Source organism: Acinonyx jubatus, chromosome D1 (assembly GCF_027475565.1).
Source record: "Acinonyx jubatus isolate Ajub_Pintada_27869175 chromosome D1, VMU_Ajub_asm_v1.0, whole genome shotgun sequence".
NCBI lineage: Eukaryota > Metazoa > Chordata > Mammalia > Carnivora > Felidae > Acinonyx > Acinonyx jubatus.
Genome location: NC_069390.1, coordinates 16,319,167 through 16,332,971, shown reverse-complemented (window position 1 = coordinate 16,332,971; position 13,805 = coordinate 16,319,167). Strand labels below are relative to the sequence as shown.

Sequence of the window (13,805 nt, the reverse complement as noted above, 5' to 3'; positions counted from 1 at the left end):
CCTGCACGTGCTGGCTTAAATGCCCGCCTGGGAGAGGGACAGCATAAGTGTCCGACCCGTCCCTCCCAAAAGGAGGTGATTGGAACAATTAGTTCCGCTTTCCCTGGAGCTCGAATCCCTAGTGGTCCGCTGGAATCCTTGTGGTTCTTATTGTTGTCAGACGGAGTTTTGCCTCGCCGGTATTCCCCAACTCCCGGTTCTGTGCACCAATGAGTCAGACTCTTCGGATTCTCTCCCGACAGGAAATTTGGAAGCCCATGGTTGTTTCCGGGAGGAGCGGAGAAGAAGACGCTCACTTCCGGCGGAAGGAGGCTTTTCTGGAGGGATGGAGGAGGCAGAGGAGCTGCTCTCCGGGGGCGAGAGACTGCAGTGCGGTTAGTGACCTGCGGCGTCTCTGACCCTCGGCCCCGTCCTTAGATGGACCTGCTGTTCCCTGGTCAACTCTCTACCCCCAGGCCCTTTTCCTCCCTAGCCTGGAATCCTCCGGTGCCCTCAGATGTCTCTGGGGGGTTAAGAGTCCTCGAATACCCTCAAACCTCCTAGGGGCTCCGTTAGAGCTCTAACATCCCTCAGACTACCGAGGCCTAGCTGGACCTGCGGTTTCCCCCCGTATCTGTCCCCACCCTCATGACCCTTTGGACTGGCTCCCTTACTGCCTTCCCATTTCCCTGCAGCCCCCGACCCGCGCCTGGGCCCGGAATTAGGATGGATCCCTTCTGGACAAGGCTTTGCTCGAGGCCTCAAAGATTTCCCGCCCGGGCCGACCCGGGCCTTCCTCGCTCTAAAGAGCCTTCCCCGGGGCTTGGCCCTTGGCCCTTCACTCGCCGAGGAACCGTGTTTAGGGGTCTGGTGTGTCGGGGAGCCCCTGCAGCCGGGACTGCTCTGGGGGCCTCTGGAAGAGGAGTCTGTCTCCAAGCAGAAGGAGGAAGGAGTGAAACTACGGCTGGAGGAGGTATTGAAAGATAGGACGTGTCTCCGTGACAGATCCTGCAAGAGGTTCAGCCATTTGTAAACAGCTCTTCAGTTTGTTAGAAGAAGCAGGGCATTTCAAGAGATAGGAGATGGTTATGCCCCTTCTTTCCAGGACTGCCTCTTCCCCTCACTTGCAGTAGTTAAGGAATCAAGGTGCAAAAAGTGCCGAAAGCTGGATAAAATGGCATGCCTCATTTAACTCATTTGTAAAAGTAAAAAATAGCTGTTTCCTTTTTTCCCCCCAACTTTCCAGGGTTATTTGGAGCAATAGATGAAATAGTGTGGGTAAAGGGTTTCATTGCATAGTAAGTCTTAAAAAGTAAAGAAAAGTTGATGTACCTCTTACAACTTTTTATTGTTTGGCACACTCACTGGAAGGCAGTAATGTATTCAACTTGTGATATTCCACGTATTGGGAGGGAGGTGAGGGGAGAGTCTTTTGGTCTTTACTGAATGAAAAATCAGACAACACAGTCCTGTAGAGGAAGAATCAGAGACCGTTAACCTTCCAGGGGCTTCGTATTAGATCTGTCTCAGGAGAGGTTACATCCCCCCCCCCCCACCCCCGCCCCGGATTCTGGTTCCCCAAACACATGGGAGAAGGACTCTTATTGGTTTATTTCAGGACGTGTCACTAGGCCCATGGGGAGACGTGTGTGCTTGTGAGCAGAGTTCAGGCTGGATCAGGTAAGTTACAGGAGAGTACGTAGTGAAGATGGTCCTTTGAGGCTTTCTGTTATGGCATGAGTTGGAACCAGAAGCCCACTGTAATTCCCCACCCAGCAATTTTTCTTTTTTTTTTTTTTTTTTTTTTTTGCAGTGAGTGTTCCAAAGGCATGGGGTCTTTTAGGACTCAGACTGCCCAGGAGCTGGGGCTTTAGGGAGGGTCACTTGAAGAGGGTCTCCTGAGCTAGCTCTTCCTCTGCTTTGCAGTCTGGTGCAGCAGGGCAGGCTGGAAGGTGAGGGAAACGTAGCCCTGGTGCGGATCAACGAGAAGCTCCATCTGCAGGTGTACCGGGTTGTGCTGCCAGGCTTTGAGTTGCTGCTGTGGCCCCAGCCTCCCTCTGATGGCCTGAGCCCCACCCAGCCCAGGCTAGAAGAAGAGGCAGCCATGGCTGTGGTGACCGAAGTGGACTCCCCTGGGGAGGATGCAGCAGAACCTTGGACAGGTATGTGTCAGATACAACGCTGGCTTCCGAAATTATCGCCAAATCAACCTTGATATGACAAGGCAAAGCTGTGGCTCAGGGAGGTAAAGGAGAGCATCACAGAGTTTTTAATAGTTTCTCTGAGATGGAAGGGCAAAGCCTGGATATTTATTGAAATTTTGAAGTCTGGTAGATCTTTCAGTGTAGATGGGACAGGGCTTGATCAGATTGAATAAGGATCGTGACATAATGGCTTAGGACTTGTAGATACAAGGCTAGAATTTTCAGTAAAAGGCTCAGAGAGTCTTGGGGTGTGACCTATCATTTGATGCTTTTATCGCAGCGTGATTGGGTCTTTTCCTTAGAATGAATAGTATTGATATTTGCAACTTTTATCTTCCTGAGTACGTTTTCTGGAATAGTAAGGTCATGTCGATGAAGACAGCAAGCTCTATATAAGGTTTCCAATTTCTCATGTTTCTTCTATCTGGGGTGGGTGTAGAGGTTCCTTTATTTTCAGATGAACTAAGGCGAGGAGGTGGTGGCCTAATTCGTCCTAAGTGTGCATCTCCAGAGGGAAAATAGGAGCCCCTAGGAGAGCCTTGTTCTAGGACTATCCAGAGGTTTGGGGCACTGGGGTTTCCAAGAGTGCTTCCCCAGGAGGCACTTAAGACTGAACATGAAGATAAACAGAGCACATGGTTCATGTTCCAGGGAAGAGAGTGGTGTCATTGCTCCTGCTGAAGTTCAGGTTCAGGGGCTGAGTACGAGGAGACACATATTCTTAGAATTTCCTAGTGACACCACTGCCACCCCCTGCTACAGTTTCTACTAACCCCAGCGCCCCCACTCTTGCCTTGCAGATCCCGGTCACCAGTCACCCCCCAGCATCCAGGCAGAGAATATGGTAAGCCCCGGACCTAAGCCTCAAACCCAGGATCAACTTCCTGAGGAGAGCCAACCACTTGGCCTGCTCCCTCGGGGTGGCAGCATGGATGAGGAGGATCCACCCCAGACACAGATGTCACCTGAACCTCAGAGCAGCTCCACTACCCAGCAGGGCCCAGAGAGTAGTGAGGCCAGTTCCTCGTCTTCTGCCAGGGCCACCCACCTGCATGCTTACCTGGTCAAGAAGTTATGTGGCCCCAGTGAGCAGTGCCCACCCAGAGCAAAGACCTCGGAGTTCAGGGCCCAGCAGGCTGGGGAGCAGCAACAGGCCGGCCTCCCTGCATGCTTGCGGAGCCCTCCTGGCCCAGGAGGAAGCCCCCCAAAACAGAGACGACGATACCGGTGTGGGGAGTGTGGCAAAGCCTTCCTGCAGCTGTGCCACCTGAAGAAGCATGCGTTCGTGCACACAGGCCACAAACCCTTCCTTTGCACTGAGTGTGGCAAGAGCTATAGCTCAGAGGAGAGCTTCAAAGCCCATATGCTGGGCCACCGCGGAGTGCGACCCTTTCCTTGCCCACAATGCGACAAGGCCTACGGCACCCGGCGAGACCTCAAAGAGCACCAGGTGGTACATTCAGGTGCCAGGCCCTTTGCCTGTGACCAGTGTGGCAAGGCCTTTGCCCGCCGGCCCTCCCTGCGACTGCATCGCAAGACCCACCAGGTGCCGGCGGCCCCTGCCCCGTGCCCGTGCCCTGTGTGTGGGCGCCCCCTGGCCAACCAGGGCTCTCTGCGCAACCACATGCGACTCCACACAGGAGAAAAGCCCTTCCTGTGCCCACACTGTGGCAGGGCGTTCCGCCAGCGGGGCACCCTGCGTGGTCACTTGCGGCTGCACACGGGGGAGCGTCCTTACCGCTGCCCGCACTGTGCCGATGCCTTTCCGCAGCTGCCTGAGCTGCGGCGCCATCTTATCTCTCACACCGGGGAGGCCTACTTGTGCCCTGTGTGTGGGAAGGCCCTCCGAGACCCACATACACTGCGTGCTCATGAGCGTCTGCACTCAGGGGAGAGGCCCTTCCCGTGCCCCCAGTGTGGCCGTGCTTACACACTGGCCACCAAGCTGAGGCGCCACCTCAAGTCCCACCTGGCCGACAAGCCCTATCGCTGTCCCACCTGTGGCATGGGCTACACCCTCCCCCAGAGCCTCAAGCGACACCAGCTCAGTCACCAGCCTGGGGCACCCTCCAGCCCACCCAGTGTGCCACCTGCTGCTTCCGAGCCCACCGTGGTACTGGTGCAGACTGAGCCAGAACTGCTAGATACATGCAGCGAACAGGACGTCTCCCCAGCCCGGGACGTCTTCGAGGTCACCATTTCTGGGAGCCAGGAGAAGTGCTTTGTGGTGCCTGAGGAGCCAGGCCCCGCCTCCAGCCTGGTGCTCATTCATAAGGACATGGGCTTTAGTGCCTGGGCAGAAGTGGTGGAGGTGGAGACGGGCACCTGACCCCCTCACCTCCTTCAGCAGAGTTTTACATAAAGCTAGTGTTTTCTGGCTGCCGGGCGCCTGCGTCTTTCTCTTTGGGTTGCCTGACGGAGTCTAGTCTATTCTGAGAAGCAGGTCGGGGATTTCCCTTCCTGTTTATGGACCACCACATTGTTTCCCAAGACCGTAAGGTAAACCTGTTCTAGATTTAAGAGCTTTTTACTGCCTTCCGGTAGAGCATGTTCTACCTCCTTCACCAGGAACTGCTCAGGGTGCTTGTTCTTTAAACACAACCGGAGTGACCCCACCCAGTGAGGTAGTCAGGGAGCTGGCAGCAGGACTGCCCTGCCCGGGTGCTTAGTGCTGGCATCATCGCTCCCCCCCCCCGAGCTCCCTGAGGGACAGGCACTTTCATCTAGAACTAGACGGAATGATTAGAGGGTTAAAATGCCAGAGGCTGAGTTCAGCTCATAGTTCCCTCTAACTCAGGCTGTAGGTGGTTTTGGCAGACTTTTTCACCATCTAGGGGCTGTGAAGTTGGTTTTCTTTCTGTGCTGATAGACACCAGACTCACTGGAGGCAGCTAGGGCCAGATCTGAACCCTTCTGTGGGCTTGGGCCACCCAAGAAAGAGTCTGCTCACAGACTCACATCCTGATGTGCACAGACCATAAACCAGCACCCTGGGTGCCGGGATACAGCTGTGAGCAAGACTGAGGCGATGCCTTTTACAGATGGGCATCGGGGACAGTGTCCGCAAGGAATAATAATGATTAAATAAACACTCCACCCTGATTGTGGGCCAGTTCTTCGAGTTTATATGATCCTCGTGGCAACCCTGTGCGGTCGGTAGTGGTAGCATTCTGGTCTTACAAGTGAGGAAACAGCTTTAAGTGTCCTACTCAAGGTGGCACGGCTGCTAGGCTGCAGAGCTGAGACTCGGACCCTCCTGGCCCAGTGCTGGAGTAAGGCTGTTAACCCTGGCACTGCTGTGATCTGGTGGATGGGAGGGTGCGAGAGAGAGTGGGGGTGCGGGGAGCTGTGTGTGAAAAAGCCCTGGAGTGAGAGTCCGGTGACGTCAACAACAGACCATCGTGGCTGCAGCAGAGAGGGAAGGGGGCAGGGCCAGGTCACGCAGGCCTTGCTTTAGGAGTTGGGACTTTTTATTCTCAAAACATTGAGAAGCTCTTGGAAGGGTTTTGAGGAGGGGAATGACGTGACTAGATTTATGTTTAAAGAGACCGCTGGAGGAACGGATCAGCTGGCAAGGTGTGGTTGTAGGGAAATCAGGAGGCAGCTGAGGTGGCGGGGAATGGGGTGGTAGCAGTAGAAATTCAGAGAGATGGAATTATTTATCTGACACATACGCGTGCACTTTATGTATACTAGTTAGGGATGTAGTGTAGAAAGAGCCTGCTCTCAGGGTTACATCCTGAGGAGCACAGCAGACAACAAATACATCCCACATGATAGTAAATGCAGTGAAAAAAAGTCACGCGGGAGGAGAGGTTAAAATGGGGAATGTGATTTTACAGAGGGTAGTCAGGGAAGGCTTCTAATAACACGAACAGGAGCAGAAACCTGAACTGCGGAGAGGCGAGAGCGAGCTTGATGTGTGTAGAAGGAGCTGGGTTCCAGGCAGAGGGAACAGTACTGGCAAGGCCCAGTGGGTTCAAGCAAGAGCAAGGAGGAGCAGAGTGGCCAAGGCAGAGGATGGAAAGGGGTGAGGGCAGGCTGGGGACTGTAGGCCGTGGTGAGGACTTTGGGCAGATACATTGCCAGAGAGGGAGAAGGGACAGAATTCATGAACTGAGGGGAGAAGCCAGAGCTGACGCCCCGTTTCTGAGTTAGTATGTTGAGTGGCCCTGGGATGGGAACGAGACAGGATTTTGGTTGGGGAGGCACCAAGTCTAAAGCGCCCGCAGTAGAGCTCACAAACCAGCTGCCAGAAGTCGGCAGAGTCGGGGGACGAAAGTCTTCCGTAGAGGGAATCACAGCAGACTAGTGACAAGGTGGGCATGGAAGCTGTGGGAGTAGCGGGAGCAGAGGGGAGAGGCACCGCCCTCCAGGTTCACTTGCAGGAGAAAGGCTCTGCAGGGGACATGAAATCTGCATCCAACCAGATAGAAAACCCTGCAGACTATGTGTCAGCAGAAGTGGAGAGAAAAGCATTTCACGAAAAAAGTGAGGAAGAATGTCCACTGCTGTTGAGGGGGTTGAGGTTTGCGAGGTCACTGAGGAGCTGAGTGAGGGCAGTGGGAAACCACAGTGGATTGTTCTGAGGTGAGTAGGTGGCAAGAGAGGCAGGAAGAACTTATATTCTTGTTCCCTTCTTCTGTCCTGCAGAATAGGTGTTGTGACCTGTGTCACAGCTGAGGAGAACTAGAGGTTGGAGAGGGTAAGTAGCTGGCCGACATCACACAATCCGTGAACAGCAGAGCCAGGATTGAAACGTTGAGTGTTCTCTGGCTTCCCAGCACTTGACAACAACATCGCAGGCAGCCCCGTGTCTCCTGCTTTGCCACTGGCATTTACCCAGCACCTGCCCAATCTGAATAACTTCTTGATAAAGCCGCATTCTGAAATTATCCACGGGGAGTGAGGATAGCAGGAAATCGAGGCAATCTGTGGAGGGAAAGATCACACGGTCCAAGGGCTTGAAAAGTAGCAGCTAACATTTTAGTTTTGAGTCAGCCAACTCTTTCTTGGAGGCTGAGTGAGGCTTGGTAGTCCTATTTTCCAGCTCCTGCTTCAGGCAGGGTCATGCCAATTCAGGTGACTGCTTAACAGTCAGTGTCAGCCCAGTGTTTTTAGGTATTCTGGGGACCTTCTCATCACTCGATACCAACCTGTGTAGGGAAGGACATACTCATCGCTTCGTAGTGGACTATGTGGGCAAACTGGGCATCGTTTGGGTTGCTGAAGAGGCCTGTCACCCCACACCCCTGGGATGCTTAGGCCAAAACCTGGGATGCTCACACCCCCTACCTACATCCCCCACACAGATGGAGAACTTTTCTCTCCATGAAGCCTGTCTCTAGTGATGCAGAGCAGCGTCAGATCAAAGGCAATACATCCAAAGGTACGTGATGTGGGAACCTCTGCTCTGCCAACACTTGTGGTTAAGAGGAGAGAGGGCATCAGAGAGCTCTGTCTGAGCTCCCATGTTACACATGAGGAAACAGAGGCCTTGAGACAAGTCATTTGTCAAGGCCTGAGACCAGTTTGCAGCAGAACAAGGACAGGGCCCTGGTCTAATTCCTAATTTAGTGCTCTTCCAGTTAAAATGCAGTGACTACTTGAAAAGATTGATCACTGGAATAATGCTCGTTAGGGAAATCTTTTCCCCTGATGTCAAAATAATTCTTGGTAATCCTAATGGTGACATCTCTTTATTCCCTACTTCTTTCCTCCATTTCCAGATAAAGTCACTTTTAAAAAAATAATCTTTTTAAAAAATATTTATTTATTCTGAGAGAGAGAATCCCAAGCAGGCTCCTCACTGTCAGTGCAGAGCCTGATGTGAGGCTCGAACCCGTGAACTGTGAGATCATGACCCAAGCCGAAATCAAGAGTCAGATGCCCAACCAACTGAGCCACCCAGGCACCCCTAGATAAAGTCACTTAACAGTTTGGTGTATATAGTACTGAATTCGAATGCTGCTTCTAGCCAGGTGGGCAAAGGTGCTACAAAAATGTTGCTTGGGCACCTTACACCTGGATGCAAGCTTAACAGTGGGGTCTATAGCTATAGATGCTGAACCAAAATCAAAGGTGCAGGAGATAAAGGATCTTTTATCCCCATTTGCAACTTGAATAGTATGAGAAAATCTTACAGTAGAATAAGATTTGAGTCCTGTTTAGGGACCTGCAAACCATGCAAAGCATCATGGACTGTAAAGAGTTCCATCTCTAGACAGATTCACGTGTGGCTTGTGGCTCTGCTCTTGACTAACTGCATAAACTCAGACAAAGTACTTGACTTTTCTGTGCCTCAGTTTCCTCATCCCTAAAACGGGGATACTTATGGTACCTACCTCATCAGTACTATGTACCCGGCACATGGTGAGCAGTTAATAAATTATAGCTGGTTAGTAATATTGTAATCAGCCTTCCTAGGTTGGAAGACGAGATTAAAGTGCTTGCATGTTTCCCTTAGGTGTTGCTTCTTTGGGGCAGGTCAGCATCACTCACAGTAGTTCTGTACTTTAGGTGCATGTTCAGTGGGCGTGCTTCATAGAACAGTGAGGCTGTACTCTAGCAGAATGTCAAGGGATGAAGGTCATGCAAGGTGAAGAACAGTGGTCTTGAGAGGCAGGGGTTCTGGCTCATCACCAACCCTACAACCTTGATCAATTAGTTTGCCACCTAGGAGACTCCCTTTCCTTACAGTGACCTGGGGAAATTGGACCAGATCAGTGCTTCTTAATCTCGGCTCCAACATTGAGCCCTTTTGCTAGCTTCTTCTATGGACCCAAATTTTAAAGGCTTTTCATTAAATAGAAATTGACTTATTTTTAAACACTGATCAGATTGAGGGGGAAAAAAAAACCAAGGCAATTCGCCACCTCAAAAGACATAATTTCAGCCAAAAAGGAAAAAATATATATATTTTTGTCTTAAGGTAAATTTACAATTTTTGAGGGTTTAAAAAAAAATACACAAAAGGCCAAAGTCACCCTGTAGTATATGCCCAGAGCCCTAGGCTTTAAAACATCTGGATTTAATGGTATCTGACCTTCTTTCCAGCTCTGAAACTCTCTGTCTTGAAACATAATTTTACTGTTTTCAGTGATTACAGAGCTTCACTTTACAACATAGCATTGGCCTTGCCTGTGATTCTGTTTGACGCCAGCTTGTGAGAAACGCAACCCCTCATCATCGCTTTGTGCTTAGAGGGAAACACGATCCCCTTTACATGTGCAGGCATGTGCTTGGGGTGAGAAGCAAGAAGGACCTTCAGATGCATGGTACCCGGGGAGCTGGTAGTGAACCCTGAAGCCTAAGGATGTGCTGGGTCTTTCGGTGCTCACCCGTGGTGGTGCCACCCTGGTCTGGCAGAACTCTCGATCCTTCCAGAGCTGCTTTCCCAGAGGGGATTCTCTCCCTCGATCATCTCTGTAAAATGGAAGGGGTAAGTGTGGTCTTCTCTCACCCAAGAAAACAGAGGCTGCTCTACTGGAACCTACTTAATAATACCAGCCTCCACTTACTAAAGAATTAAGTTGACTTGTCATTGTGAAAATTTTGAAACACAAAAAGTTTAAAAGTTTACAAGAATGATGTACCCAATCCCCTCACCACCCAGATTTAATGATTGCTAACATTTTGCCATGCTTGTTTAATCTGTCGTAAGTTCTTCTGTATAACTGTAAGTCATAGGGATTGAAAGGATATAACCACGTGTCCATATAACACTTACAAATTAGTAACTCTTTCATATCATTGAATACCTAATCTATATTATTATAGTTTGTCCAAGGAAAAGTCATTTTACAGTTCTTTAGTTCAAAAGTCTAAACCAGTCATGGTCCCGCTATTCCTTTTGTGCATTTGGGTGTTAGGTCTCTCCTTGGCTTCTATTATCCTGAACAGTCTCTCCAACCCACCCTATTTATTTCCGTGTCATGAATTTGTCAGAGAAACTGGAGCCATTTGTCCTGGTGAATGTTCGTCATTCCTTGTGGTACTAGATACCACAAGGTACTCCTTTTTATCACCTATATTTCCTATAAACTAGTAATTAAAGCTAGAGGTTCGTTTAATTCAGTTTCACTATTTTAGGAAGAGCCCTTCACAGGCAGCGTCATGTATTTCCTGTACCATCATGTATAACAGTGGCATTTATTGGGCGCTTCCTTTGTGGCAAGCACTGTAATGCTTCACAAACATTATGATGTGCTTTGAAGGGGTAGCTTAGTATCTACTTCACAGTGATAAACTTAACTCTGACTCCAGCTAGATCAGAGGGAGACAAGGGGTATATGGAATCCAAAGAATTGCAGCAATCCAAAGATCACAAGCTCTGAGAGCTGGGGGTGGTTTTGCAGGGACAAAAGGAATGGTGTAGATCAGATCAAACACAAAACCAAATTTTTCAGAATGGCCTAGAGTCTTCTTGCTGGTCTTGTCATTCCTGGACCCAAAGCTCCCATGGCCTTCGTAGTATTCATGCTGTCTTTCTCCTCGCCAAAGAGCCCATGCCTGTCATTCCAACCCATCAATCTTAATCATGCAGATGACAAACTGGGGGCCATTTTGGTTGGGTCCAGCATTTGCCATGACAAGATGTCAGGACTCATACTCTTCAAAATGAAGTTCATGTCCCGGCAGCTGGTTCCGGAGGGCGTGGGATCCTGCAGAGTGAATATTTAAATCCCAAGGTTATGGCAAAACATCTGAAGTTCATTGCCAGGACTGTGATGGTACAGGAAGGAAACGTGGAAGGTGCATGCAGGACCCTAAATGGAATTCTCACCATGGATGGGCTCATTGAGGACATTAAGCTACGGCGGTACTATGAAAAGCTTTGTCGTCGACAAAAGAGGGGAAGCTATGAAACCTGCTGGCGGATCCACAACATGGAAATGGCTCGCAGTAGCAACTTCTTGATGCCTGAAGAATCGGGCACACCCATGGCAGGGCTGCTGAGGCCTGTGGATTGTAGGCCCTCTATGAAAATCCCTCTCCAGCTGTCTCCTTCCTATCTCAACCCCATTTTTTTCTCCCCTTTCTTATAATAATAAACTCAATCACGTATATGCAAGAAAGCCTGCATGTATAGAAGCAATCCCATAGTTACCAATGGACCCTCTCTTTTATTAAGTGAAAGAGAAACTGAGTCAAAAAGTAGTCTAGGAGTAGAATGGTGATTACCAAGGGCTAGTGGGGAGCGGGGAATTATTGTTTAATGGGTACAGAGTTTCAGATGGGGATGCTGAAAAAGTTCCAGAGACAGATGGTGGTGACACACAACAATGTGAATGTACTTAATGCCACTGAACTTACTTAAATGGTTAAAATGGCAAATTTTGTGTATATTTAGCTATAATATTTAAGTAGTCTAGGAGAGGCGAGAAACTTTTCTAAAATATAGCGGAATAGATCTATGATTTCTTACCCAGTTCTTACGAAACCCAAACAAGACCTTATTATTGGAAAAGCACCTGCTACTCTTTACTGAACTGTCCCTCCCCACCAACTGTTAGATAAAAGGAGAGGAAGCATGTATGTATTTGGGATAAATTTTGCTACTGGAACACCCATCAAAAAACAAAATGAAGTTCTCATCAGCAAAGTTCTCCCTGCTAATTGGATTTGCCACTGGTACCGTGGTGTGTGAATTCGTCATCATGACACGTAAACCCAGGCATAAGTCTGGGAAAGCAGGAACCAAATCTAAGCAGAAAGCTTCAGTTATCTTCCCAGTGAGAAGAACCAAGAAAACCTTAGAGAACCACGGTTTTCTGCCTTGGAATATTGTCTGCAAAGAGCCTGAGGAAGATGTGACCCAAGGCTTGTCTGTTAATGGCCATGTCTGCACATGAGCAATCCATAGGTTGAGCAAGTCTTCAAAGAGGCCAGTATGAATTTTTCAGCAACAGGCTTGTGAGGCAAATACTGTTCTTACTCAGATTCTACAGCTGGTGAAACCCAGACCGGGCCTCCTGAACCAGCATTCCCTTCTATCGCTATCGTGCTTGTCTGTCCAGATTCTGCCAGCAAGGGAGCAAGGGAGCGATCAGCAGGCCCCTAGCTCTGAACCCTCAGTGGAAGAGCTGCTATGTGTGGTGTGGTTTGTCCTCCTGGCCAAACACCCTCTCCTCTTGCCTTTTCTCTCTCTCCTGGTTGACTCAGCACTGGCCTCAGCTGATCCTCGGAAGAAAAGAGGATCGCCTGTCTTGAACCAGGAAGGATGAAGCCACACCTGTCTTCTCTTCACTTCTCAAGAGCCCTTCCCTTAATATGTAATTTTTTTTTAATTTTTTTAACGTTTATTTATTTTTGAGACAGAGAGAGACAGAGCATCAACAGGGGAGGGTCGGAGAGAGGGAGACACAGAATCCGAAACAGGCTTCAGGCTCTGAGCTGTCAGCACAGAGCCTGACGCGGGGCTCGAACTCACGGACCGCGAAATCATGACCTGAGCCGAAGTCGGCTGCTTAGCCGACTGAGCCACCCAGGCGCCCCAATATGTAATTTTTTAAGAAATGAGTGAAGTAAGATCTTTTCAGTATTCCACTCAAAAAAAAAAAAAAAAAAGTAGGCTCAACATCCTTAGTCAACAGGGAATCCAAATTAAAGCCACAACGAGACACCTGCACCTCCATCAGGATGGATAATATGAAATGGATGGATAATATAGAGGGTTAGTGAGGATCTGAACGACTGCACCTCTCAGGCATTGCTGGTGGGAGTGCAAACTAGTACCCCCACTCAGGACAACTGTTTGTCATAGCGACTTGGGCAAAACGTATGCCTGCCTTATGACCCAGCAAATCTACTCTTGTGCATGGATGTTTACAGCCACACTATTCATTATAGCCAAAACAGGAAACTAATCCAAATGCCCGTCAACAGGTGAATGGATAAATAAAACGTGCTCTATTCATGCAGTGAGATGCTATGGCAGCTTCACTGATACACACAACATGGATGAATCTGAGAAGCCAGATACATAGAGGTATATGCTGTAGGTTTCCATTTCTGTTAATTTCAAAAATAGGCAAAACTGTTCTAGGGTGATGGTGGTTACAACAGTGACACTTAGGGACAGCATGCAAGAAACTGGGGTTAAAAATGTTGATCTGGTGGTTACACGGGCAGATGCATAAAAATGTGAGCTAAACAGATTTTTTTCTAACATTGCTGCATATAAGTTAAACTTCTATTTAAAAAACAATCAACTGGTGCGTGGGTGGCTGAGTCGGTTAAGCTTCCGACTCTTGATTTCAGCTCAGGTCATGATCTCTCAGTGTGTGTGTGTATGTGTGTGTGTGTGTGTGTGTATACACACACACACACACACACACACACACATATATACGAATAAAACTGATTTGTGGGAGTCCTGACCCCCAGCTCTGTGCCAACTGTCTTTCTGCTCTGCTTGGCACTGGGCCCTGCCCTGTGATCTTCCCAGACTCTACATGATGGCAGTCTAGACCCAAACAGCCAGGCCTGAAGGATGGTAAGACAGGAACCTGTGCTCCCTGTGTTCCTGCTCTTTGTCCTTCTGTCCTCATAGATGCAGGACTAATATTTACCTTGCGGAATGCAAACAGAAAATGGGGGAGGGATGGGAGTGGGGCTGGG

At 49.3% G+C, this 13,805-nt stretch overlaps 1 protein-coding gene and 1 pseudogene across 2 annotated transcripts; both read left to right on the top strand.

Annotated features, from left to right (window-relative positions):
- The first annotated feature begins 39 nt into the window (after positions 1-39).
- On the top strand, positions 40-9,416 carry ZNF408 (zinc finger protein 408). 2 transcript variants are annotated; one of them, XR_008290360.1, is made up of 6 exons: positions 40-374; positions 675-952; positions 1,598-1,659; positions 1,906-2,141; positions 2,984-7,572; positions 9,283-9,416. XR_008290360.1 is itself a non-coding variant. In XM_015075670.3 (5 exons), the coding sequence occupies exons 1-5, from the start codon at positions 326-328 to the stop codon at positions 4,510-4,512; spliced, it is 2,154 nt and encodes a 717-aa protein (XP_014931156.2). In that variant the 5' UTR covers positions 40-325; the 3' UTR covers positions 4,513-9,006. The 2 variants fall into 2 exon arrangements, 1 of the variants encoding a protein (XP_014931156.2); XM_015075670.3 differs by lacking the exon at positions 9,283-9,416 and having other exon boundaries at positions 2,984-9,006.
- A 1,457-nt stretch (positions 9,417-10,873) lies between these two features.
- On the top strand, positions 10,874-11,768 carry LOC113603363 (28S ribosomal protein S21, mitochondrial-like; annotated as a pseudogene).
- Positions 11,769-13,805: the final 2,037 nt, after the last annotated feature.

Excerpts from the sequence above, each read along its gene's own strand:
- ZNF408 (XM_015075670.3), top strand. The coding sequence starts at position 326 with ATGGAGGAGGCAGAGGAGCTGCTCTCCGGGGGCGAGAGACTGCAGTGC. Across the intron at positions 375-674 it reads GGGCGAGAGACTGCAGTGCG|CCCCCGACCCGCGCCTGGGC; the intron begins GTTAGTGACCTG and ends ATTTCCCTGCAG. Across the intron at positions 2,142-2,983 it reads TGCAGCAGAACCTTGGACAG|ATCCCGGTCACCAGTCACCC; the intron begins GTATGTGTCAGA and ends CTTGCCTTGCAG.